At 41.3% G+C, this 27,566-nt stretch overlaps 1 protein-coding gene across 1 annotated transcript in view; it reads left to right on the forward strand.

Moving 5' to 3' along the window:
• The window catches only part of LOC108882077 (ankyrin-2), a 93,626-nt gene extending 66,803 nt beyond the window's left edge, over window positions 1–26,823 (forward strand). Inside the window, 12 exon segments of the mRNA XM_051075720.1 lie at window positions 931–5,574; window positions 6,115–6,192; window positions 6,342–6,473; window positions 6,591–6,740; window positions 6,879–7,113; window positions 7,393–7,453; window positions 20,894–20,986; window positions 21,620–21,703; window positions 21,828–21,992; window positions 22,273–22,461; window positions 22,718–22,809; window positions 24,156–26,823. Of these exon segments, the coding sequence (XP_050931677.1) occupies window positions 931–5,574; window positions 6,115–6,192; window positions 6,342–6,473; window positions 6,591–6,740; window positions 6,879–7,113; window positions 7,393–7,453; window positions 20,894–20,986; window positions 21,620–21,703; window positions 21,828–21,992; window positions 22,273–22,461; window positions 22,718–22,809; window positions 24,156–24,384 (6,152 nt within the window). The 3' untranslated portion in view covers window positions 24,385–26,823.
• The last annotated feature ends 743 nt before the right edge of the window (window positions 26,824–27,566 follow it).

Below are 27,566 nucleotides of genomic sequence, written 5' to 3' on the forward strand. Positions count from 1 at the left end.
CCAGGACCTTTCCATCAGCACTTCCCTTTGCTTTGCATGGAAATAACTTGCCTTACATACGTGTGTGTGTGCTTGTGTGTCTGTATGATAAAATGTAATGACTTGTTAATAAGAGTTCATTTGTTCTTTTGTTGGTGTGCTTTGATTTTGGAATGTTTCCTCACAACACCATTTCCTTATGGTTTTGTGCCTGTTTTTTGTGTTATGTCACTTATTATTTCAGTTATATTTCAAATGTTAATTAGGCAAAAGACAGACCGGATGGCAAAGGGAATTAAAATATTGTCCCTCCCTGCAACATGTCTCCTCCTAGTATTCTTGATGTCCTCCTCTGTAGTTTCTGTGAAAGTAGATGACCTCCTCTGTTCTAGAATGAAAAGCATGGCAAACCATCATATGTTGTATAAGTTATCACTGGCTTTCTTTGATAGACAACTAGCATTCTGAGTTGTTTTCAAGCCATTTTCATCTCCCATCACATTGACATTTGTCATACATCTAAGCAATCTTGAGATGTTTTGATGTTGTTTCTTTGTTTCCTTTGTTGTCCCTTTTTTCATTGTACGTGTTGGTCTTTTGGTCACCTGGTTTCACTCACTGTTGGTATAGATTTTTAAGTATGTTAGTTTTGTGGTATAGTTTTGTCTTGTGAGTGTGGGTGTGCTGAGTGTATAAGCAAGTTATTTCCTGCTCATATCCCTTCCCATTGGTATGATTTAGTCTTTGCTTTACCACAATTCCCCAGAAACATATGAAAGTTTAAGCCCAATTCCTCTGATATCCTGATGTAGAACCCATTGTGAATTTGTTGTCCTATGATCCCTGCAGTGTGCTCCAATCTTGTCCTGACCACATTCTCCAATGTCTGTCTCCTTTCATTTGAATTTTTGATTTTCTTTACTCCTTACTTGTTCTTCTTCCATATGGAAGATGAAGAGACGGAGACATCAGTCCTGAAATCAGAGCTGATTCGAGAACCAGACCTCCTATCCGACGTGTCAGAGATGAAACAAGATTTGATCAAAATGACTGCCATCTTGACTGCAGACTCCACTGAGAAATCCCCTTCCTTAGGAGGGTGTGGTCTAGAGAAAGGGACTGAGGACGTTTCTGGAGAACCATTAGAAATAATGGAGAAGGACTTAGAGAAAGTCAAAGAGGACCTAGAAAAAGTCAGTGAGATACTAAGGAGTGGAACATATGAGGGTGAGATGGCAGAGGAGGCAGCGAAAGCAGCTAGGATGTCAGAGGAGTGGGTTCTCCTCACAGACAGTGAGATAGAAGAGGCCAAAAAGATGGCAGCTTTAGAAATTCAAGAGCCTGTCTTACGTGAAACTAGAGCTAACAGAGGGGCTCCCAGACCCAAAGCCATAAAGGACAGTGGTGACCTTAAAGAATACCTCCTGGATGCACCAGTAACCTCCAAAGTAAAAGCTAAAAAAGAATCAGCCATCCAAGAAAGATTCACTGATGTTGTACTACGCAAAAGTGCAAAACCAACTACTCCAACCAAAGTGCATGACAAACCCACTGCTGGTGATGTTAAAAAGCCAGTCAGAAGAAAGGGGAAAGACCAGGGGCAGGCAGAGGAATCAACAGAGGCAGGTGCTCTTCTAAGTGTGCCTACAGCCCCTGCCCCAGCATCGCCCGTATCCCCAGTGGTTGAGGAAACTCCCATTGGGTCAATAAAGGACAAAGTTAAAGCTTTACAACAGAAAGTAGAGGCAGAGCAAAAGAGCAAAAAGGTCACTGGAAGCAAGCCTTCACAATTGCCTGTTATGAGCAAACCCTCTTCCAAAGCCAAAGAAAGCCCTAAAACAAAACAGCCCCCCCCCAAATCCCCTAAAGCTGAATCTGAAAAACTTGAGGAGACTATGTCAGTTAAAGAACTGATGCAAGCATTCCAAACGGGGCAGGACCCTTCGAAGAGAAAGTCTGGGCTGTTTGAGCTCAAAACATCCACTACGTCAAGAGCAGAGAAAACCACAAAATCTGAAACCATCCAATCAAAATCCATGACCAAAGCAATAACCTCACGTGTTTCTCAAGAGCGAGAAGTATCTTTGGATTCCAAACCAGGCAAGAAAGAGACCACTCAGCAGGACAGAGAGAAAGAAACCAAGTCAGTTGCTGCTGCCCATTCAGAGCTGACTGAAACAGTAGATTTTGGAAACGGTGGCCTTGATGACAGCTCTGACAGCTTAAAACATGAGGGTGTGGCAGACTCACTAAGTGCTAGTTCTGGAGATGGAACCCCTCATCTGAGCTCTGAGGACAGCTACAAACATGAGGGTTTAGCCACTCCAGGCACAAGCCCTGAAAGTCTGTGTCTTTCTCCTAAAACTGGACAGCAGGCCGCTACAACCTCAGCACCAGCTACCACAACAGTCAAAAAAGAAAGTAAAGACACAGAGAAGTCTGGAGACTCTGGTGTAGGGGCCAGTGGTGACCAACTATCTACAGAATTGACCCTCCCTGTCTCTTCCAGCGAGGCTGCAGATGACCACACTACAAGTGAGTCCATATCTGTTAGGAGGAGTGAGTCTAAGCCATCTAAGCCTCAAAAGCTTACAAAGAGAATTTCAGAGACTGTAGAAACTTTTCTTAGCGATGATGAGAGCCCTGATCGTCAACTAACATTGTCTTTAGTTGGTTCTCCAGCCCCTAGATCCTCCTCTCAGCGCCATGAAAGCTTAGAGCTGCCTTTAAAACAAGACTCAGATGCTCTCAGTCCATTAGCTGATGACTCTTTGACAATAAGCCACAGAGACTCTCTAGAGGGTAGTCCTCTCATGGAAGAAAATTCCTCCCATAAGTCCCCAGACTCTATTGAACCTAGCCCAACCAAGGAATCACCCCCTCATGACTCCTTAGAGAGCAGCCCTGTAGAGCAAAAAAGCCAACCTTCCTTCCCATCAACACTAGGCCCACCTAGTAAATCCTCTAGCCATCCAGAGTCCTCCAAATCTACAGAATTCCCTCATGATGCTTTACGTGGTAGGCTGCTTCGAGACCATGAGGCTAGTGCTGATGATGACAGTTGTGAGCAGACATCTCAGATGACAAGTTCTGGTAAGAGTCCCCTCTCCCCTGATACTCCTAGTTCTGAAGAGGTAAGTTATGAGGTAAACCCCAAACCCCCTGACCATACATTCCTCTCTGTTCCATCCAAACCGGCTGTCATCCCTGAAGACCCTGAAGAAGAGGATACATCAGACAGCTATGAAGCTAAGAGAAAAATCACTCCAGAGGAAGAGATGTTTAAGATGGCAGCCAAAATAAAAACATTTGATGAGATGGAACAAGAAGCGAAGAGCAAAAAGAACTCTAGAAAAGATTTGTTTCCCTCAGCAGATGCCAAAATAGGGGATGACAGCTATGAAACATTAGAGCCCACAACTGAGAAGCTTTCGCAAAGTGAATGTGGGCTCAGTAGACCCACAGAAGAGTCAAAGTTAGCTCTTTTTGTTGATCCCCATATTAAAGTACAACCTCCCTCTCCTTTTTCAGCAGGTTTGCATGACGGATCCCACAGCAAAGAGGTCCAGAACACAAGAGCCAGTGTCACTTCAGAGGGACCTCACTCTGTCTCAGACCAGCATCATTCAAAATCCAAACTGGAAGCTGCACAGGAACAAAGAATCCCACCGTCTCTAAAAGCTGATAAAGACAGTAGTGCCAGAAAGGCTGCTGTAACAGCAAATGCCGAAAACAGGACTGATGAGCAAAAGGAGGAGTGCTTAAGGAAATCAAGGGAAAACAAAGATGATAAGGATGGTCAAGAGTCAGGTGTTAGCAGGCTACAGACTGGTATGCTTAAACCAGGTAGCAATGTAACAGATGAAGTGAAAGGAGATCACAGGGGGCATACAGCAGCACCAGAAGCTGAACTTGGTGCAACTGTTGCCACAGATCAAACAAAGGAAATGTTCAAACCAGAGGTCTGTATCTATGATGACACAGAGGAGGATGATGAGGCATTGGAACCTCCCAGAACTGAGTCAAAAGGTGTCACCGCAAAGGTAGACACTGACTCATGGTCTGCCATGCGGGAGGATGATGCCACTTTTGCAGCTCGTGTCAAAGAGGAGGAACAGAAGATACTTAATCTGGTGGTGGACCGTCAGTCTCTGCAAGCAACTCCAGACACAACACCTGGTAGAACACCAACAGAGGATAGCACTCCTACCAGTGAGCCCAACCCTTTTCTGTTTCAAGAAGGGAAGCTCTTTGAGATGACCCGAAGTGGTGCTATTGACATGACTAAGAGGAGCTATGAGGAAGAGGGGGGTGGCTTTGCCTTTTTCCAGATAGGTGAACAGCCTTTAGAGGAGCCTCTCTTAGAAGAGGCCAGACAAGAAGGTAGGAGATCAGCAGCAGAACCTGAAGTTGGCCTCAATCTGACACTAGAGGTTAAAACTGAGGAAGATGAGAAATCAAAAGAAACAATTGAATCTCAGCTTCAGTCCCCACCTGAAGGTGATCAGCTGATCTCTAAGGCTGATGCCTCCAAATCTAAAATCCCAAAAATGGGCGTTTCAGCTTCAGCCAAACCTACAAAAAAGGATCAGACATCCCCTGAAGGTGTAGAAACTAAAACAGACAAAACTGTAAATGATGGATCCTTAGATTTAGACACAAGTTTTCCTGACCAAATGATAACAAATGTACAAACAGCAGAAACCACAGTCACTAGATCTGTTTACTCTGAGCAGGGCCAAGAGTCCTCTGATTCTTCTCCAGAGGAACCGCAGTCAGTGATAGAAGCTCCCAAATCTACAGGCAAGTCTAAACAAAGTGCTTCCAGTAGCATTAAAAAGACTGCAGGCAAAACACAAGCTAAATCTGCTCCTCAAGGTTCCAGTAAATCCACAATTCACTCTCCATCTCATGCAACTTCCTCTTCAACCACTCTTAAGAAAGAGGCCTCATTCACTTCTGAATCTAAATCTAGAATTCCCATCAAAGCTAGCACTGTCAAGCCTGATTCTACTGTCAAACGTGTTGAATCAACCCAAGAACCCAAAAAACTTAAAGTCCCTGTAAAAAAGGATACAAGGAGAAAATCTGAGACAGACGCAGGTCCCTCTGTGGATGTCAAAACCAAGACACCATCTTCTAAAGCCAAGAGCTTCTGTGAGGGGGAGTCTACCAGGCCATCTGCTAAAAAAGTACAGGGTCGTCCCTCGAGTGCTGAGTCAGCAAAAACTAAAGGCTTCCAATCCAGATTGCCAGTCCGGGGCAAAAGTGGTCAGCCATCTCAATCACCAGCACCCACTAAACAGAAAAGTGAGACACGCAAAAAGTCCATTGAGTTCTTTGAAGAGATAAGCGATGAAGCGGCAAAACTTGTGGCAAGGTTGGCACAGGCAGAGACAGAGAAAGAACAAGAGGCTGCAGCCGGCAACTCAGATGATGAGAGCAGTCTCATTGATCCATCATTCATAGAAAGCGAAACTTTCCCTGAGATGCAGTTCCCTCCCCCAGGAGACGTCTTTCCCATTAGACCACTGTGGGACGACCCTGTTGAGACACAGATGCAGCGAATCCCAGATGATAAAGTCCAAAGTCAAGGTATCCCCCAGTTTAAGGGGCTATTCTCTATCTCTTCTGCCTCATTACTACACTAGCTGTAAAGGTGCTGCCTCTCTGTCTCTTGTAGTTAAGTCCCGTTGTAGCTGAAGAATCCATGTGGCTGTGTTGGTTGAGCTGTTTTTGTGTTTGTAATGATGTCTCTCTTTCCTTCTATGTGTGCAGAAATCTCAAGATTGACTTAAAGGCTTAAAGGAAAAACAACTTGTAAAAACTTAGTTACTACAACCTTTAATGTGTAAATAATCATCTGAACAATCACATGCATTGACAATAATTTTCTAATGACTGAAATGTACATTTCTTAATCATAGCTTCACTACAATATCTATCACATCTGTTCTTTGCAGGCATATTTTTTACTTTACAATTCCTTAATTTGATTTGAGGATTAACCAAATAGTTCGTAGAACAAAAACAAGAAAGCCAGTGAAGATTTTTTTGGATAACCTTTGTAAATGTGACTTGATTTGGTATACCTTGCGGCCCTGACCGCTCATGGCTGTCTGGTGGTATTTGCAGTAGACCCACAGGATGAAGCAGAGAGAAACGAGCAACGGTTGGCCATTATAGCCGACCACCTGGGCTTCAGCTGGACGGGTGAGTCACATCTTAGTAACAATGATGAAGCCATAAAGCTCAAATATACATTATTGCTTACTTTGGCAGGCTTTAAAGAAGCATCATTTCAGATATTTTACGTGTATCTTCATATTGTCACTCATTCTTATATCTTATTTTCTCCACAGAGTTGGCACGGGAACTGGACTTCAGTGAGGAGAGGATTAACCTGATAAGGATTGAAAACCCAAACTCACTGCAAGACCAAAGCCATGCTCTTTTGAAACTCTGGGCAGAGAGGGAAGGAAAGCATGCCACAGGTTTGTGATAAATAGGGCATATGTTTCGCAGAATTATTGCTTTTGAATCAAGTACCAAGTAGAGGGTCTTATTCAAATTTAAATTGGAACTTTTAACTCTGTTTTCTACTTCAACAGAATCAACACTGATCAAAAGACTGACAAAGATCAACCGAATGGACATTGTTCACCTCATTGAAACCAAGATAATCAAGTCCACTCAGGAGGAGACATCATCACATACCTATGCAGAAATCGAGCGGACCATAGCACTTGACCATAGTGAAGGTGTACAAGCTAATGCATGAAGTAGACTGATGATGTTTATGTCTATGTATAATGTTCTGATGGATTGTTTTTCTATAGAATTCAATCATGTATACTAACTATGCCTGTACTAAACTCCTTCACTGTATCCTTTGTCAGGTTTCTCTGCCCTTCATGAAGACATTGACAGCCCCAGGCCAGGCAGGCGCACAGAGACCACACGTAGGAGTCCAGGCTCAGGACAAGAGGTACCCATGGTGTCAGCAGAGGACCTGTCCTCCAGTTTGTCATCACTTCATGAGACGACAGGACGATCAGAGACAGACTCCACAGCAACAGGCCTTCTTAGAAATGCCCAGAGAGAGAAACTACAAAAAGAGATGGAGACAACATAGTAAGTTATCCAGAAGGTTTAATTCATGTGACTGCACCCACAGGCAGAATGTCTGGAATGTCTTTTTAGATTTTAGTTGGGCTTCATACGTAGTAATCATTACTGCTGAAGTAGTAGCTTACATTAGTGTTTTGTGGAATATATTAATATATTAAGTTTATTACATAATAAAGTGATATGATGTGAAAGAATACTTATACATAAGACCACTGCTACCAGCTGACTAGCAGTCTCACCTAGTGAATATTGAATATATATATATATATTTTTTTTTTTCAGCTCATCACAAAGAATATATGAGGAACTGACAGACTCGGTACACACGGGCAGTTTTAAACAAGTAAGTCCTTTCTTCACATTGTACCGCACTTCTCCCTACAACCTCCGATCCCATGTGATCGACCCTGTGTACAAAGGGGGGCCCAGGTTGGGTGCCCAGATTACCCTACCTCCTTACCCCACTGTTGAACCATGTGATGAGGAATGGGCTGCTGGATATGAGGGGGCAGAGGGAGGAGAGGAGTGGAGCTTAGAGTGTCTACAAACTACCCATTCTGAATACGATGTTCATTATTCATCATCTTGGCCTTGGCGAGAGACATCCAATAACTCTCGAACAGGTGTGTGCGAGAGTCGACCATTGTCTATGACTGATTTTGGAGATAGCTTGATTGAGTGTGAACAAGCTGAGCAAGACTTCAGGAAATTGTCTATAGAGTTTACGGAGACCACTGAGGTCTCTGAGAAGGTATGCTTTACACAAAAATCAACAAGTGAGCAAATGCTTCAGTCTACTCAGCCTATGTCTGGGACTACTGTTTATGATACTGCAACAACAGAATCCACACAGACCAAACAAATGGCTTCAAGACACATGGATGAAGTTTCACGTCGACTTTATAAAGTCCTGTATGGGTATGACGTTGAGCTGATAGATTCAGGTAATGAGGATCTGTCTGTAATGCCCATGAATCTATCCCCTGAAGATGCAATTCAAGCTGGAGTCAAGAAAGATGAAGTTGAGGGAGCTACCAGACACATAAAGACTAATGAAGATGTTTCAAACTCCGAGCATGAGCTTGATGTTTACCAGGCCACAATTTCAGATGACCCTGATGTCAGATCCAGTGACAGCATAAATCAAACCCAGGATATAACCACACAGGAATTAGCAGGATCTTCTGATGTCAGTCATACCATCCCAGGTTTAATATCTCAAGCAAAAGTTAACTCAGCCAGCGTCATTCAGTTGTCACATGACTCAGCTTTTGAGAAAACACTGTCATTCAGACAGAATGAACCTGAAGATGAGGCTTTCTCTGCAGAGTCTATATCTGATATTAAAGCACCCAGATATAGATCCTGTTTACCAGAATCCTCATCTGAAACCATTTATGAACTTCACAGCTTAGTTCATCACAAATCATCCTCTCCTGAATGTGTGACCGATACAACAATATTACTCACAGAGAGTAGGGCCTCATCACCTGAATCAGCATCGTCAGTAAATGAGCTGAATTTTCTTTCACCTGATTCTCCTGTACCTCAGTTTAGGCCCTTGTCCCCCCTCCCACCCCCTGTTTTTCTATGGGAAACCAGTGATGATGGGGCATCTGCTCAGGGGCAACCATCATTGAGTGCACCAGGAGGCACTTCTACACTGTTAACGTTAGAGACAGAGGAAAGGCCATTAACACCAATGATTTCAAACAAAAGACCATTTGGAAGGCCAGTTTCACTAGGCAGTGATTATAGCAGTGAGAGATCCATCTCACCCCAGTCATTAACTTTTGACATAGAGGACAGAACATCATCACCTGAGTCTGTCATATTAGAAACCAAGCAGTGGCTTTTTACATCTGAGCATGTGACTCTATCCCCTGATTTCCATGAGATGAGATCATCATCTCCTGAATCCATAGGGTCCATCACTGCACATTGTGTGCTTCCACCTGACTCCCCTATCCCACAATTTAGACAAGCTGTTTCTGAGTCTTCTATGACTTGCGAATGTAGATCGTCCTCACCTGAGTCAGTGTCATCATGTATGGACATTGAAACAGCAATTTTGCCATCAATGCCTTTTGAAGACAGGCCATCATCCCCAGAATCTGTAGCATCTGTAAATGAATATAGAGCATTGTCAGCTGATTCACCTGTACCTGAATTCAGTTACAATTGCCCAGACTCAGCTATTGTAATGACAGGAGAGAGATCCACTTCACCTGAATCAGTATGTTCAGTTGTAGAATATAGCTCCATGTCTCCAGCATCACTAAATCATGAGGATAGAGCTTCATCACCTGCTTCAGTTGCATCTGGGGATGAATCTGTTTTAACTGTCATTGGACATAGAGTACCCTCCCCTCAATCAACTGAATCTGCACATGTAGCGTGTGATTACATATCTGCTGATCATAGATCAAAATCAACTGAACCATTAGTATTTGATACAGACAGCAAACCACTAGTGGAATTAGTATCTAAGTATGAAGAAGACTGGGTTATTATATCTTTGTCTGATATTGAGGAACGGCCACTTTCTCCAGAGTCAGTGTCTGAATATAGACCAGTTTCTCCACAGTCAATGATGTTAGACGTTAGAGCATCCTCTCCTGAATCAGAAACTTTAAATGAGTGTCTGTCCCCAGATTCTCCAATTCCACAATACATGCCACTTTTGCATCACGGTTTTACCATAAATTATCACTCATCATCACCAGAATCTGTGTTGTCAGGCACAGAGTATGAGCCTGACCCATTGTTGTCACATTTTGAGAACAGGCCATTATCTCCTGAGTCTGGTGGTTCTATTCATGATTATGGGCCAATAACAGATCCTGTAACTGACCTACCTCCAGAGGAACGTGTGGTTCAACCGACACAACCTACAACTGTTTTAGAAGAGCATTGTATTAAAAAGCAGAATGAAAAAGCAGCAGCAAAATCAAATGTAGTCGTTTATGTAGAGAAGCTAAAAAATGAAGAAAAAATTGCAACCTTTATTCTGTCAAAATCTCTAGAAGAAAATCCCAAGAAATGTGGAGGTGGTCACTCTGATATTGTCACACCATCAGCAGGGGTCTTGTCAACTGATGTAATTACAGAAGGATTATCTCATGATTTGTTTGATGAGGGAAAGTCAAACAAGGAAATGCACAATCCTGTGACTGAGAATACAAAATCTGCTAGAAAGGAAAAATCTAAGAAATCAGTCAAAACTGATCATGAAGCTGTGCCGAATGTTACAAAATATCAAAATGAATCATATGAATTTATGACTAAAACACATAAAGAGATACCATCATCAGCATCTGATCAAACTTTGTCACCTCCTTTGTCCTCAGAGACTGCATCTGATGATAAACCACTGTCATTTGCATTTATTACAAATGTCCCTAAAGATCAACAAACACTTGGACCCGAGTCTTCAGTTTCTGTATCTCAGCATCATGTACCTTTATCTTTACCAGAATATTCAGTGCCAGCCTACAGTTTATCATATGATGCAGAACTTTGGAAGCTTATCTCTCAGATCCATGACCCACAGTATGTAGGAGAGACCTCCATGAGTAAAATAAGAGTGTTTCAGTCTGCTGAAACAAGTATAAATTCGAATGAGGCAGTTAGAGATGAAACTCCTGCTTTGCAATCAGGAAATTCCCAGAGACCACTTTCACCCGATTCTGAAGCAGAATACAGACCCATGTCACCAGAATCACTGAGGGTGCTGGAATCATTCAGACCAGATTCCCCCCACTCTGGGAGATCTGTAGATAGTCATCAAGCTTTAACACCAGATTCCCCTATTCCTCAGTACTTAAACTCTTTCTCTGGACCCTCTCAAGTTTATCACAGATCAGTGTCAACAGGGTCAATATTGTCAGATCTGGAACAGGAGACTGATTTAAACATTTCATTTCTTTTTGAGGACAGACCAGGATCTCCTGATTCAGTATCATCTGTAAACATATACAGGGCACTATCACCTGACTCACCTATTCCTGAGTTTAGACAGTCTTTATCAGAATGCATGCTTAATGCCAGATTTGATTGGCCCTCATCAGTTGAATCAGTGGCCTCAGATCTAGAATGTGGAACTTCGTGTTTACCATTATTCTTTGAGAATAAACTGTCTTCCCCAGATTCTGTTGATGTAAATACACCACTTTCCCCTGAGTCACCCATTCCTGTCTTTTGGCAGGCATTACCAGAATTTGCTGTTTCGACCACATTGGAAATATCCTCATCACCTGTTTCAGTTTCTTCAGATCTAGAATATGGGACAATGTCTGTGTCACAACTGTGCTCTGAAGTGAGACCATCATCACCAGATTCAGTAATTTCTGGAGATGACTACAGAAATGAATCGCTGGTACCCAAATTCAAAACAGAGGTTATTGAATCAGTCTCAGTCATTGCCCAAAGATCATCATCTTCCTGAGTCAGTGATTTCAGAATATGCACAGTCAAGTAAAGACATAGTTATTTCCAAGCAGAGACTTGACTCACCGGAATTAGTATTGGAAGTATCAGAGACTAAAAAGGATGTATTGGGTGGAAGTAGTCAACCTCTAAAGGCAATCCAGGTGCCAGTTTATAGACTTGTTTATGATGCTGATCATTGGAAGCTCATTTCTCAAATATGTGATCCTCAGTATGTTGGAGAGACATTTTGCAGTAAAACGGCTGTTTTTGAGTATGCTGGGACTAGAACGGAGTATGTTCTAGAGGATTCAGGTGTAAAAGAGGGAGAGTCAGAGGATGGTGTGAAGTTGGACTCTACTGATTCATCTAATGCAGATGTTCTATTCTCAGTGCAAGCAAAGATTGAGGGGAGAGAGACACCAGTGTCACCTAATTCTGATTCAGAATACAGGCCATTATCACCTGGGGAATTGACATTAATAAGTACACTCAGGTCTGATTCTCCAGAGTCTTTGAAAGACTTGTCTCCAGATTCTCCAGTTCCCCAGTTTTCCATTGCCTTTGCTAACACTTCACAGTCTCTGCCATATTCACCAGAATCTGCAGTGTCAGATGATGAATCAGACTTTTGCATCCCCTGGTTTTTCAATGAAAGTAGACCTTCATCACCTAGTTCTCCAATATCTTTAGATGAAAACAAGGTGCTTTCAATTGACTCACCTTTACCAGATTTCACACCTGCAGTACCTGAATCAGTTACAACTGCTGTTGGGTACTGGTCCTCTTCATCACAGTCAGTACTTTCAGATATCGAACATCAAATTTCAACTTTAGAGGACTTTATAGGCCACAGAGCAGACTCACCTGAATCAGTTGCTTCCATGCTTGAGGAAAGACAATCAATAGCTGGTGCAACATTTAGAGCAAACCAGCTCATATGTAATCTATATGACCCTCACTATGTGAAGGAAGCTTTTGTAAACACAGCTGAGGTGTTTGAATATGTGGAGAATAGTAAAGAATATGTTCCTGTTGATTCAGTAGCAGAGGACACCTTATTGCCAGATTCTCCTTTACCTCAATTTAGCCAACACATGGAATCATTTGCCATTGTTACAGTTAGCAGGTCATCAACACCTTTATCTGTAATGTCAGAGACTGAGATGGGTGTTCTAGACATGTCACTTATGGAGCTGCAAGGGGGATCCTTCACACCCAATTCTGAAAATGAGCTCAGGGCACTTTCACCTGATTCACCTATACCTGAATTCAGGCAGGCTATACTTCACCCAACTTTTTCAACTGCTGGATATAGATCCACTTCACCTGAATCAGTTTGTTATTCAGATATAGGGTACGAAGATGGCTCATTTCCAATAGTATCCCATGAATGTCGACCTCCATCACCTGATTCAGTGTCATCCAGAGATGAACGCCAGGCCCTGTCACCAGATTCACCTATACCTCAATTCATCACAAGAGTTGAAGTTGAACGTTTTCCATCATTTGTTGGGTTTAGGTCAGCATCCCCTGAATCAGCTACATCAGATGTTGAGTATGCACCTTTGATTAATTCTATACCTGATACAGGAAGTTAGACCAGATTCTCCAGAGTCATTAGAACCAGAAGTTGAAAAGAGACCTCTGTCACCTGATTCTGAATCAGAATATTGGCCTTCCTCACCTACATCACTGATGTTAATGTCAAATTTCAGATCATCCTCTCCTGAATCAACTGGTTCTCTAAATGACCGTAGAGCTCTTTCACCAGACTCCCCAGTTCCAGAATTAAAACTGGTGCTACAGGAGTCCTTAATCACATTCATGGAATATAGGTCTTCTTCACCAGAGTCAGTATCATCAGATTTAGAGGTGAAAGTGGAATGTCCTTTCTCAGTGTTATTTGAGGGCCGACCTTCATCTCCTGAATCTTTAGCATCAGTCAGTAAATACAGAAGACTTTCACCTGATTCTCCCATACCTGAGTTCACACCAGCTTTGCTACTTCCAGATGTTGATGTCAGTAGTTATAGGTCAGCATCACCTGAATCAGCTGCATCAGACATTGAATTTGCTCCATTGATATCTCAGCTGTTTGAAGTCAAGGAGAGACCAGATTCTCCGCAATCAGTTTTGTCTTCCTCTGAATACCAGGATTTGTCACCAGACTCTCCAGTACCCCATTACACCTATACTGAACCTCCCAAGTTAACAGTAATGTATAGATCTACATCACCTGAATCAGTACATTCAGATGAGGATTTAGAAACAGATTTGTACATCCCCTGGCTTTTTGAAGACAGAGCAGCATCTCCTGGTTCAACTGCATCCGAAGATAAATTTAGACCTCTTTCACCAGACTCACCCATACCTGAATTCAGAAAGCCACTGCAAGACTACTTTATATCACACACAGACTCAAGGTCCTCTTCACCTGAGTCAGTGGTATCAGATTTAGAAATGGAATTATCTTTCCCAATGGTCATAGAAGACCGACCTTTGTCTCCAGAGTCCTTAGCATCTCTGAGTAAATACAGAAGACTTTCTCCTGATTCTCCTTTTACCTGACTTTAGACAGGCTTCGCTAGAGACGTGTCTTGAATTTAAAGGTTACAGATCCACATCACCCGAATCAGTACCTTCAGATGAGGATTTAGAAACAGATTTGTACATCCCCTGGCTTTTTGAAGACAGAGCAGTATCTCCTGGTTCAACTGCATCCAGAGATGAATGTAGACCACTTTCACCAGACTCACCTGTTCCTGAATTTATACAGGCACTGCAGGAATCCTCCATATCACACACAGACTTAAGGTCCTCTTCACCTGAGTCAGTGGTATCAGATTTAGAAATGGAATTATCTTTCCCAATGGTTGTAGAAGACCGACCTTCGTCTCCCGAGTCCTTAGCATCTCTGAGTAAATACAGAAGACTTTCTCCTGATTCTCCTTTGCCTGACTTTAAACAGGCTTTGCTAGAGACGTATCTTGAGTTTAAAGGTTACAGATCCACATCACCCGAATCAGTACCTTCAGATGAGGATTTAGAAACAGATTTGTACATCCCCTGGCTTTTTGAAGACAGAGCAGTATCTCCTGGTTCAACTGCATCCAGAGATGAATGTAGACCACTTTCACCAGACTCACCTGTTCCTGAATTTATACAGGCACTGCAGGAATCCTCCATATCACACACAGACTTAAGGTCCTCTTCACCTGAGTCAGTGGTATCAGATTTAGAAATGGAATTATCTTTCCCAATGGTTGTAGAAGACCGACCTTCGTCTCCCGAGTCCTTAGCATCTCTGAGTAAATACAGAAGACTTTCTCCTGATTCTCCTTTGCCTGACTTTAAACAGGCTTTGCTAGAGACGTATCTTGAGTTTAAAGGTTACAGATCCACATCACCCGAATCAGTACCTTCAGATGAGGATTTAGAAACAGATTTGTACATCCCCTGGCTTTTTGAAGACAGAGCAGCATCTCCTGGTTCAACTGCATCCAGAGATGAATGTAGACCACTTTCACCAGACTCACCTGTTCCTGAATTTATACAGGCACTGCAGGAATCCTCCATATCACACACAGACTTAAGGTCCTCTTCACCTGAGTCAGTGGTATCAGATTTAGAAATGGAATTATCTTTCCCAGTGGTTGTAGAAGACCGACCTTCGTCTCCCGAGTCCTTAGCATCTCTGAGTAAATACAGAAGACTTTCTCCTGATTCTCCTTTGCCTGACTTTAAACAGGCTTTGCTAGAGACGTATCTTGAGTTTAAAGGTTACAGATCCACATCACCCGAATCAGTACCTTCAGATGAGGATTTAGAAACAGATTTGTACATCCCCTGGCTTTTTGAAGACAGAGCAGCATCTCCTGGTTCAACTGCATCCAGAGATGCATTTAGACCTCTCTCTCCAGACTCACCCATACCTGAATTTACACAGGCGCTAGATGAGTCCAGTATTTGTCACACGGACTTTAGATCCACCTCACCAGGCTCAGTGTTGTCAGATTTGGAAATAGAGTCACCTCTCCCATTATTCTTGGAGAGCAGACCTTCATCTCCTGAATCTCAAGCATCAATTAGACTTTCACCTGATTCACCTGTACCTGACTTTATGCCACTAATGTTTGGATTACCTGAAACTATTTTTGGACATAGGTCAACATCTTCCTGAGTCAGCATGTTCAGACATAGAATACATTGTTATAAGTCTAGGATCACTAGTTTATGACAATAGATCCTCTTCACCTGGCTCAGGCGCATCTGTAGATGAATACCAGGCTCTGTCACCAGACTCACCCATACCTGAATACAGACCAGCAATGCCTGAACGTGTTATTGTGAATGTTGGGTATAGATCATCCTCCCCTGAATCCATCGAATCAGATATTGAGTATGCTTTAAGTGAGTTTTTGATGTCCATGAATTATGGTGTTGAGGATAGACAAGGTTCTCCTGAACCAAAAGGCATAGAAGAACAAGAGAGGTCACTGTCAGTTGAATCCATATCAGAATACAAACCCCTGCCTCCAGACTCACCCCTCCCTTGGTTTACACAAAATGTTCTTGAGACTACAACACCAGTAACACACTATGGGTGTTTGTCCCCAAAATCAATATTGTCAGATACTGAAAGTGAATGTGATTCTGCTTTATTTGACATAGGCGTCACTGACATCAGAGGACTATCACCTCAGTCAGAAGGATCAGATGATGAATATAAACACCCTGAATCACCAATACCTGATTTTACAAAGACATTTGTAGAAAATATCATGACTGTGAGAGACATATCACCCACTGAATTTTCAGATTCAGATGATTTGTCACAAACTCTAGACCTGTTTTGTGCAGAGGACAGGTCTGCATCACCAGAGTCTATTGAATCAGATAAGGGAGAATTACTGTTGGCACCCAAATCATCAATAACTGAATTTGAAGTCCCAACTGCCACTGAAGCAACCACTGATAGCACTGTTTTAACAACCACAATGGCACCTACCTCATCTGCAGAATCAGCCATTATGGTAGCAGAGTATAATCTCATTTATGATGTTGAACTGTGGAAGCTGATTTCTAAAGTACGGGATCCTCAGTATGCTGGAGAAGCTTTCAGCAGTAAAACAGGGTGTATGCAATTTATTAGCAGCACAATAGAATATGAAAGGTGTATTCCAGGTGATGAGCAAGATAAAGTAAAAGATAAAAGTCAGCAAGCTGCTAATGCTACAGGACCCTCAGAGGTAACAAATCCATTGACTACAACAGCCACAGCTGATGATGGCTTTCTTTGCAATTTAAGTGCACAAGTCATATCTGACATAACTGTTTCTGAATCCCCTCCACCAATGATTGAAAATATTTTATCTTCAGGAACAGCTCAATACAGAGAGACCAAGTATACATTTGAAATATCTGCTCCTGAGGCAACAACAAATTCTGATGATGAATGGGTGGTTGTATCAGTGTCTGACACAGAGTATGATGATCTACGTTATTCACCAGAATCCTTGATAGACTACAAACCTATGTCCCCTAATTCAGTCATGGTGGTAGAAGCAAGAGCATCATCACCAGACTCTTCAACATCAGTTAATGAGTTTAGACCACTCTCACCAGATTCCCCCTTACCAGAATTTACAGTAGTATTGCCAGAATGTGTAACATTCCTGAGATCAGCATCATCTTCACCTGAAACTTTAGCATCAGATATAGATTATATGCCACTGGACTTGGAATCTCAGCCAGCAGAATCCAGGCCATCGTCTCCTGAATCTGCTTGGTTAGAGGATCAGAATGAGAGAGACAGGCCATTGTCATCTCAGTCACTGCCTGAATACAGACCTATGTCACTTGAATCAGCCATGCAAATGACTGACAAAAGAGCATCATCTCCAGAATCGATGCCTGAGTTCAATGAGAACAGGTCTCTCTCTCCAGACTCTCCCATCCCCCAGTTTACAGTATTGTTGGAGGAGTACACCACTACACAGCGGTCATCATCACCTGAATCAGTGGGTTCATATTCAGAGTGTGAGCTTATGGTCACATCCTCTCGAGCTGCTGAGACTGAGAGACCATCCTCACCTGAATCCATTTCATCTATCAGTGAGTCCAGACAACTATTGCCAGACTCACCAGTGCCTCAGTTTATGAGAATATTGTCTTCTTATTTTATGGATTCTACCCCCTTTGATAGGTCATCTTCACCAGCGTCTTTGTCATCAGACTTGGAGTTTGTTGCTTTGCCCATTGATTGTTGGATTGATGATAGTCCAAGGCCACTGAGCCCTGAAACTCCTGAGTCAGAAGAGGAATTAGGTTTTCATTGTGAAGATACTGATAGGTTAGTCTCTAAACCAAAACTTTTGAGTCATGTGACATCTTCTTTGTTACCTGAGGAATATTCATCAATACCTAACAAAAATCAGATAGCTGTGTCACCAATGCTAATTCAAACTAGTGAGACAATGTCTAAGGAAGGACATGCCAATCCTGACTGCAAAATAAGGACAGGACCGCAATCAGAAGTTTTGTCATACGATGAATGGATGCAGCGTGGATCAGAGGCTGAAAGTATGTCAACTTTACAAGCTACTGGTCGTGAGGACAACTTCAGGCATGACTTTCCTGTGAAGCCCTCACCAGATCAAGATGTAAAAAGAAAGGAAGAGAAGATACTACACATCAGTGCTGGAGAATTAAAGAGCAAGACAGCCTCTCAAAGGGTAAGACTGAGAGCATGACAACGCACCAAAAAATCATTAACATCGTACTTGGATGAAGCAGTAATACTGTGTGACACATAAAGACATGTCGTGATGACGTAATAACAAATGAGTAGATTACTGCTGAGCCTTTGTCCACAATGTGTAGAAGTGAGCAGCAAATATAGAATTTTAATATTACTAATCACTCTTTCTTCAATTCTGAATTTATCCGATGGTGAGATGCTTTTATGGTTGCATGTTGCTGGATTGAAAATAATCAGTCACTGCTCGGTGATACTAACTTTGTGAAATGTTGAGGTTATTTCAATGGTGCATACCAATCTGTATGCTGATGTTAACTTATTTAGATCATGTTGACATTCACTTACAGGCTCCTCAGACACCAGAGGAAATACAGTTTCAAACAGACAATGAGGTGCAAAGCAAGTTGTTGTCTGCTACAACAGTGACACAAGACACCATCAAAACAGATGTGCTGTTCACTGATGACAAGCTTATGAAATCAGTTCCCCTAAAGCTACCTGACCAGAACTCATATACAACCCACAGAACTGTTACTCCAGTTCTACCTTCACTTGAGAAGTCACTCTCTGTAAAGTCAGAGTGGGAGTTGTCCCATGAAGTAGCACAGTCAAGTGAGCTTTTTTCACCCATGTCAAGTCAGTTTCTGGTGCCACCAGATTATGAAGCAGTATTTTCAGGACATCAGACCCTGAGAGTTTCTGAATGTAGCCAAGCCTCCTTGAACGATTTGACTCCAGTGTCTCCAGTGTTCAGTGATTCAGCTCAGGTTGTGACTGAAGCCACCTCCGAGAGAGAGACAGAAGCTGCTGAAGACTTTGAGTTTTCCCCAGACTTTGATAGAGTCCTTTCAGAATTTGAGAAAACAGTCTCAGAATTTGAAACAGAAGAACCAAAGGTGCCACCAGAAGAATGCAGAAAGGGCTCTGAGTCTCCCCAGCACTCTGACTCGGATCTAGAATTCTTTGACTGCAGACAAGTCTTCTCTGACTCTGAAGAAGTGAAACTGGAACACAAGATTAGCTATCATATCTCTGAGCCACCTTCCCCAATGCCTGGAAGTAGCCCTGATATTGGTTTCCTAAAAGGGAGCCCTCAGGACACTTCACAGCCTTTTCTCAGAGTGGAAGATTACAAGTGCCTTTCCTCTGGCAGTGAAAGCCTTGGTGAATTTGCTTATGATTCTGATGGTTCACGGGACTGTCGAACAGAGATTGATCTCCCTGTGTGTGAGGAGCTTCCTTCCAGAGATCAGGCAGGGTATTACGATGATGATGACTTCTTGGGCAGGGTAAGAGGTTGAGCATGAGCGCAACACTGCACTGGCTGGTGTCTTGCCTGGTTCAGGCTGGTTGCTGTGGTGCTGCATTCAGGACTCAGGATTAAACACATAAATTTGCACTTTACAAACTAAATGAGGCTGATGAGTACTTTTGTGTGCATGAGTACCTAAACTTTCAAAAAAATAACAGTAATCCTAACAACTGTGATGAGCTGCTGTGTTAAATATTGCATCATTAGTGACTGAAAAAGCTGTTGTTGACATTTGTGGCGTGATGTATTGAAGTCAGCATTAGTGACATTTACGAGCTGCGCTAAAGAGCAGATTGAATAACATATAACTGTTTGTTGACACCTGCACCTGTTTGCATCTTTTGATTTGTGCTTGTTCTTCCCATTAGTGTGCGAAATATCATGGACAATTGGGGGGTCCTTAGTAGAGCAGTCCTACTTCAGACACATATCAAAGGAAAATTACAGTATATTTGAAACTGGTGTATTTAACACAAAGGAGACCATTATGACTCTGGATCATGCTGAATTTGTACTCACAGCTAAATACTGTACAGGTGCACTGTAGAAGCAGAAAGCTTTTTCAGTGTTATTTATGCTACATCTTCACCTGCTCAGACCAACTCATTTGCATTTCAATCTTTTGACAGCACAGGAATTAAAAGTAATTGACCATGTGTGCTTTTCTCACAGGGAGTTATTTTTATTTGTTTATTTTTGGAGATAATGACTGTTTCAGAGCTTTCTTATTTGTTAATTAGGGACAGCAATGAAATGCACCTCTTCACTTTGTTTGCAAGGTTGTGATTGGATTTATCATGGCATAGAAAACTCCTCTCACAACAAAAAGCAATGCATTCAAGACAAAATGCTAAATAATCATCCTCATGACAGATGTTTTCCTTTTAATTATGACATTAAATGCATACACATAGAAGCAACATATAGTATAACAATGTGTATTGTTTTCAACCTTATTCTTAGTTTGATTTGTTTTAATTTAGGCATTTTAAATCTTCCATATAAGACCCCCCATGTTTCGCACACTGGTTCCCATCTTTGCATGTTTATTTCAGTTGAACGTTTTTGCATAACTGTGTTTTCTCTTCATCTCACATCAGTCTTGTGTGAAGCCATACAATTTAGTTTTATTCCCTCATTTCATTTGTACAAGAACCTTTTTGGCAAGCAAACATAAAAGTGAGGTTAAGAGAAAAGAAGGAACAGCTGTTGGAGAGTGCTGTAGCTACACAGTGTGGACCTGTTATTTTGACCAATGCTGGCTGTGTGCTGTCTCCCAGGAGATAGCAGAGGAACTAGGGATGCTGTCCTCTGATAGCTCAGAGGAGGAGGTGCTGACCACCAGGGTGGTCCGACGCAGAGTTATCATTCAGGTAAACAAGCATGATGCAGCTGTGCAGCCCCAGTGCACTGTGGAGTGATACAGAGTTAGTGAGTAACAGAGGTTTAGTGCTTCTTGTTGTTTTTTTGTTTTTTATGGACTTGACCTACCACATTAATCATAGTCTGCAGAACACCACAGCTTACTCGATTTGCTTGACATTTTTTCTTGCAGTGCAGAAAGCAAAGTTTCTGTTGCAGGAAGACCTCTAAACTACATCTGTTTGTTGTTTGTTTGTAGCGTTCTCGCTGTGATTATGTCGTGCTACTTTATTTGCACTGTCATAGAGATGTTTAAGGTTCAATATGGAAAAATTAAAGCCACAATGTGAAGAATTTTAAATTCTTTTGCTTTGATTTGAATTGACTCTCATGGGCAGTTTTAAAAAGATAGTTTGGCAGACAACAATGTAAGCCACCAATTCTCAGAATGATTTGAAATGTGTTAAAATCACATAAAAATTCTTCACATAGGGGCTTTAAAATAGACTTTAGATTTGGTGCTGTTGGTCATTATTGACTGTTGCTTAATACGCTTTCCTTGATCTAGACAACACGTACTTTTGGCCATATGTGCAGGACTGTAATATGTGTGAACTGACAGCATGCGTTTTGTGTTTTTACAGGCTGATAACCTACCAGATATCCCACCACAGACTGTCACAGAGGAGAAGTACATAGATGAGCATGGGAACATGGTTGTTAAGAAGGTAAGGAAACACTGAAAGATATCAACAACATCAACAAAAATCTGATCAATCAAATGACAAATCAAAGTACTAGTCCATATGTTGTAAATTTACAGAAAAGTTGTTCTCTTTCTGTCCTCATCAGATCACACGAAAGGTGATTCGTAAATATGTATCTGCGGATGGCATGGAAACACAGGAAGTGACCATTGAGGGCTCTCACCAGGAGACGGTGCAGATAGAGGAGGGAGACTCTGTCTCCAAAGTGGTGAAGAGAACTGTGCTTCACAGTGAGGGAGATCAGAAAGAGGTCAGTGTCTTCTAACCTCTACTTTCATAAGCTTTTATAGCAATCAGAAGAACTTAACTGGGATTCCATTGAATTAATTAAATATAATCTATGTCATCTGAGGCTGTACCTGGTATTGTCAACATTTGGTTATGATAACATCCTATCCCATGGAGAACATGAACATGAATGTCTGTACCAAATCAGTTTTACTCTGAACCAGTATTATCCAGGCCAAAAACTAAAAATCACCTCAAATTATTACAGTTGGTGCCTTGATAATTTGTTGTCTTCTCTACAGTTGACCTTCTCGGAGCCCCTGGCCCTGGGCGCCGCCACAGCATCAGAGTTTGAGATGGAGCCAGTGCAGGGTCGAAAGGTCAGCAAGGTTGTCAAGACGACGGTGGTGAGAGGCGAGAGGATGGAGAAACAGACAGGAGACCCCTCGCTGGCTGCAGATCTCCCCACAGCCAGAGAGGACTTTGAGAAGGTCAGTGTGTCCAAACTAGAAAAAAAAAATCTATCGAGAGGTGATTACATACATTAAGCAGGTATCTTGGAGATGATCTCATCTGGTGATGAGAGGTTTTTTTTTTTAATTGGAGATACTGTAGTGTCTACACATGCATTTATCTCTTCTAAAACTAGTCAGTCACTACTGTTGAGCAGATCCTTGTTAGGTTTCCAGTGTTTGTCCTTTTTCCTCCTTCTGATCCCTCTCTCCTCCTTCATTCTTTCCCCTCTAGGCTTTGAGTTATGCTGGAGGCTTTGGGAAAGCGCTCCTGCCTCATGTAGTAGAGAAAGAGATTGTTCAGGACGACGGTTCTGTGGTTAGAAGGTTGGACTGCCGCATGGGAGTGTGTAGAAATGACCATAAAGACACTGGTGTTTGTTAAGAAGGCATTTATTAAGCATGGTGTGATTCCACTATCCTACAATGGATTTTGACTTGTAATTTGCAGGGAAAGTAGCAATCAGAACATTGCCACAACACAAATGAGACAAATGACAAATTTCTTACAGGGTATTAGGGTATTAATGAAGTTTTGGTCATTCTTGTTAATTCAAATATTTTAAAACATTTGAAAATTAGTGTACATAGTGGCTTTAAACAAGTCCCCAGTTTCAGTTTATTACTACAATTACTTACAATTTCTTGAAAAATGTTCATTAGCTATTGTAGCTCTCTGGGTTTAATTCTGACCTTATATTATTTGTATGTGAAAATGCAGTTTTAATGCACAGTGAACGGTTATGACATGTCTGACTTGTACATACTGCCTGAGTGGTCATGTAATTGCCTCTTTGACTCCATTATAAAGACGTATTTAGTGATGTTGCTGCTTCACAGAATCTAGAAAAATAAACTAGTAAATAAAATGTTTTCATAACTGATAAGAATGATGACCAAAACTAGGAAAATAAAACCCAGGTTGAAATATGGATTTGATAGAAATATGTAGTGTGGGCAGAGATGCATGGTGTGTGTTATGTGTGTTATGTGTGACAGTTATTCACTCTTAACCTGTTCACTCTGCTCATTTGGTTATGGATCACAGGTAAATAGCTCAAAGACTAAAGCAGCAGCCAATTTAAAATAATATTAAATTATAATAATGACATAATTAATAGAAACTAACAAAATATATATATGACATATTTTGACTGCATTTATTCACACAATTATTTCTTTCATAATGTGTTATTTATTTACGTAAACTCCATACCAAGAATAGAAAACGTTTGTATTTTCCTGTTTTCATCTTGACGTGGATAATGTAAACTATAAAACCAAAGACAAGAAAAGGAAAAAAAGGAAAAGTTGCTGGTGAAATAATTTAACTTTATTTACTATATCTGGCAGTAATTATGCATTTTCAAACATTAAACTGAAAATTGTATCATTGTATTTTTAATTCTGTCAAACATGTAAAATACAAATAGAATTTCAATTTAATAAAGAAAAAAAATATTCCCTTTTAATATCGTCAGCTCTGGATCTCCATAGACAGAGAAAGTAACTATTGAAATGCACATTGTTGGCCCAGATAACTCCTGTGAGAGTGAACTCAGAGGATGACAAGCATCTGGTCAGTCCATGCCTTGTATAAACAAGCATGATGCAGCCTATAAACAGTCAGGCAGCTTGGATGTGGTGTTACTTCTTTTTTTCCCTTCCTGCAGAAGCCAGATGCGTAAATCACGAACCCAGAAGAGGACTGTGGTGAGGGATGCCCAGGGGAAGCAGGTGCACCTGGAGTGTCTGGACGACACCCCAGACGCCCTGCAGCCCGACGCCCTGCAGCAGCACCTACACCAACTGCTCCAACGCTACTGTGAGGACGACTGGGAGGAGGAAGAGGAGGAGGAGGAGGAGGAAGGAGACGAGAAGGAGGAGGAGAGCTTAGACTGAGCAGCAGCTTCCACTGGTCCTCTCCCTACATCTTCCACTGAAGCCTCAGATCAAAATGTCCCAGATCCCCTCCCTGTTGTCTTCGCTGATCACTGGATTGTTTCTCTTCTTTTTGTCGAATAATGGAACAGTATTTTGTGCTTTAACACTTTTCCTTCCGTCACGTTGTGTTTCATTTGCTCTTTTTGTGACCAAAGATAGCACCCTTTGTTTTTGTCGGATTATATTTTCGGTGTTTCACATCTTTTACCTTTTGGCTGCTGTGGTGTGGTAAAGATACGACGCACCAAAGGTGGATCAAAATCAAAGGGGGCATCTCGGACGTTTCGCCTCACGCATGGGCCTCTTCTTGAAGAACTCTTGTAAACATTTGTATATAAAGGAGATGAAAAAAATCATGCTTGGACTGGAAAAAAAAAAGTCAAAAAAATTCAAAGCATTTAATACGTTAGCCCACCTAAACCTGCTGTACATGCACCGATTCAGCTGGAGAAATGGCCACCGTACAGATGAGATTAATGTTACATGGAGAATCAAGTGGGAGGAGTGAAAGTGTGTATCATCATGGACTCTTTATACAGCCAAACATCAACCTGCTGACCTGTTTACAAAGGCTGTGTGAGCACACCTTTTGTCTTCCCATGATGCATCTGCCCTCTTTTTGTTCATGTGTCTGTCCTAATGTGTGTCGTGCATTCACATTTAATCTGTCACAGAGCCGCCACCTTTGTGTGTGTATATACAGTGTGTCTATTGACAAAGAAAGTAGTGATGAGGAATGTTTTGATGCAGATCGAGCACTTAACCCCGCTGTCCTCGTACACGTAGCTCCTGTCGTCTGTGTTTCACCCTCCACCTTCACATGTGCTGCTTCTCCTCACCTCAAACTGCAGCGGTGCTCATATTACTGTCCTCCATGAAGCCTTGCCAAGGATAAGGTTGGCTCTATTTTTCTTACTGTCAACAAATCCCATGAAAAAGCCCAAACCAATAATAGAGGTCTCCTGCTAGTATTGTGTGTGTGTGTGTGTTATAGCCTGGTGCATCTTATCCCTCTGTGCCATAGAGCTCCACTGTCGTCTACAAGCTATAAAAACACATCAGATATGACATGTTCCTTCTTTGCCATGAACATATATTGGGATAATTAATGGAATATTAAGAGATGTTTTAACTTAAAGGTGCATGTCACATATTTCACACGTCAAAATCAGTTTCCTAACTGTTGATGTCATAGTGATGTCAAGTTGCATTATGGGAAGTGTAGGAACAGTTGTTTTGGAGTATGGAAGTGCAATTTTAAATCACTGGAGTGTCGCTTTTAAGAACCATATTAACTCCTTAACCTGTTTTTTCTTTTAAATAATTTATAATTTAGCTTTTCTGTGGCTTTTTTATCTGGAAGAGGAAGAACGTTTTTAGAATTTGCGCTTTTCACTTTTATGTGTTGTGTTTCAGCAATTATCATATTTAAATTGTCTATAAGTGTAATTTCTATTCAGTCACAGCTGTCACTGTGTATTGAGCAGAAACTTTAAGATATACAGAAACCCCAACAAATGCACTTCTGTTTGAGTAATGTTTGTTAGAAACTGCAGCGACCAGCCACTTTTTAAAAAAAGAAACTTTATATTTGTGAGTTGTGTTTTTTAAGAGTCTTCAATAGAAACCAATGTACCTGGAGCTGAGAGTGACAGACGGGGTGGGGAGGTGACAGACTAACACATTGTTGGTTTGGGATCTTTTCACGAGATTTGTTGACACTAATAAAATATAGACTAACACCAGACTTATCCTTTTAGCCATCACACATAACATATAGAGGCTTTGCTTTAATTGCTGTTGTTGAGTTGACTTTTTCTTGTTATCACTGCTCTCAGAGGTTTGACACATCAACCTGAAATCCAAGCAAAGACCGACTTCCACTGACTTCAGTTATCACATCTGTACTTCCTTATATTTATTTATTGCCGTCCATGTGTGTGTGTGTGTGTGTGTGTGTGTGTGTGTGTGTGTGTGTGTTTGAATGTATTCTAAAGCTTAAGTAAAGACAGATGAAGATTTTTTGCCATTGTAGATGATTTTGATGATTTGTTGATTTGAAAGTTGGTTGAAATGCATTCAGACTGATTCAGTGTGTTTGGTGTTCATCTACAGTTGAGACTTTATCTATGTAACAATATGATCCTCACGTTGCCATTTACTTTGAGTGTGATCCAATGGAAGAATAAAAGAAATGTCAAAAAGACCATTGATTTGATAAATGAGCATCTTGTTTCCATGGTGATAACCATATTATACATATTAACAGTGCAAATATCTATGCGGGCATGTATGACTTTATCAAATTATTACTAAAAAAATAAACCTGAAACGCTAACAAGGCATAGCAGCTGCAGTGTGTACATGGCAGAACAATAAAACTGTACATGTGTCAAATGTGAAGTGATGTCGTTCTTTCTACCAGCAGGTAGTCTGACCATGCTGACAGGAGGTGACTAAGCTGTGAAGTGTTGGACACTGCAGGACACACACACACACAGCTTATTCCAAAGAATAGGGACCCCCCCACTGTAAACCCCACTTTCAGATTTGTAAGACGTTTATTTTACTTATATAGTTCTTAGAGGGAATCATTTCATTTATTTATTTTTAAGGACAACACACATTGATCAGGATTTCTGTAAATGTGCATGTGTTAGCCAGCTGGCAAACTTTCAAGATATTTTGAAAACTATCAAATCCATCTGAAAACACCTGCCTCTGAGAATCACTCTGAATCCTAGGGATTTTTTGGGGCCTAATACACTTAACCACGTGTTAGAGATAATTACTTTTACTCTCCAAACCCCATTTATAGTACTACCAATTTAGGCTTCTTTAGGCCTATACCAGTTCATTTCATTCTTTTTGTGAAAGTGAAAATCAAATTGGAATTTGAAACTTGTAGAATGCTACTCTGTCACAGTGAACATTTATTATTTAACTTTATTTTTGTGTCAGCTGATTCTGTGTCACTTGTTACTAATTTAAGAGAAACAAATGCTAAAAGTTGTGTTCACATTCTGTTACTATGCAGTAAATGTCCATCATCCAGAGTCTGAGGGGAAAAACAAAGCAAGATGTTCAACATGACTTTTGTTGGACAATAAACCTGGTTAAAACTATCTACTACTAATCAT

This window comes from Lates calcarifer, linkage group LG14 (genome assembly GCF_001640805.2).
Source record: "Lates calcarifer isolate ASB-BC8 linkage group LG14, TLL_Latcal_v3, whole genome shotgun sequence".
NCBI classification, from domain to species: domain Eukaryota; kingdom Metazoa; phylum Chordata; class Actinopteri; family Centropomidae; genus Lates; species Lates calcarifer.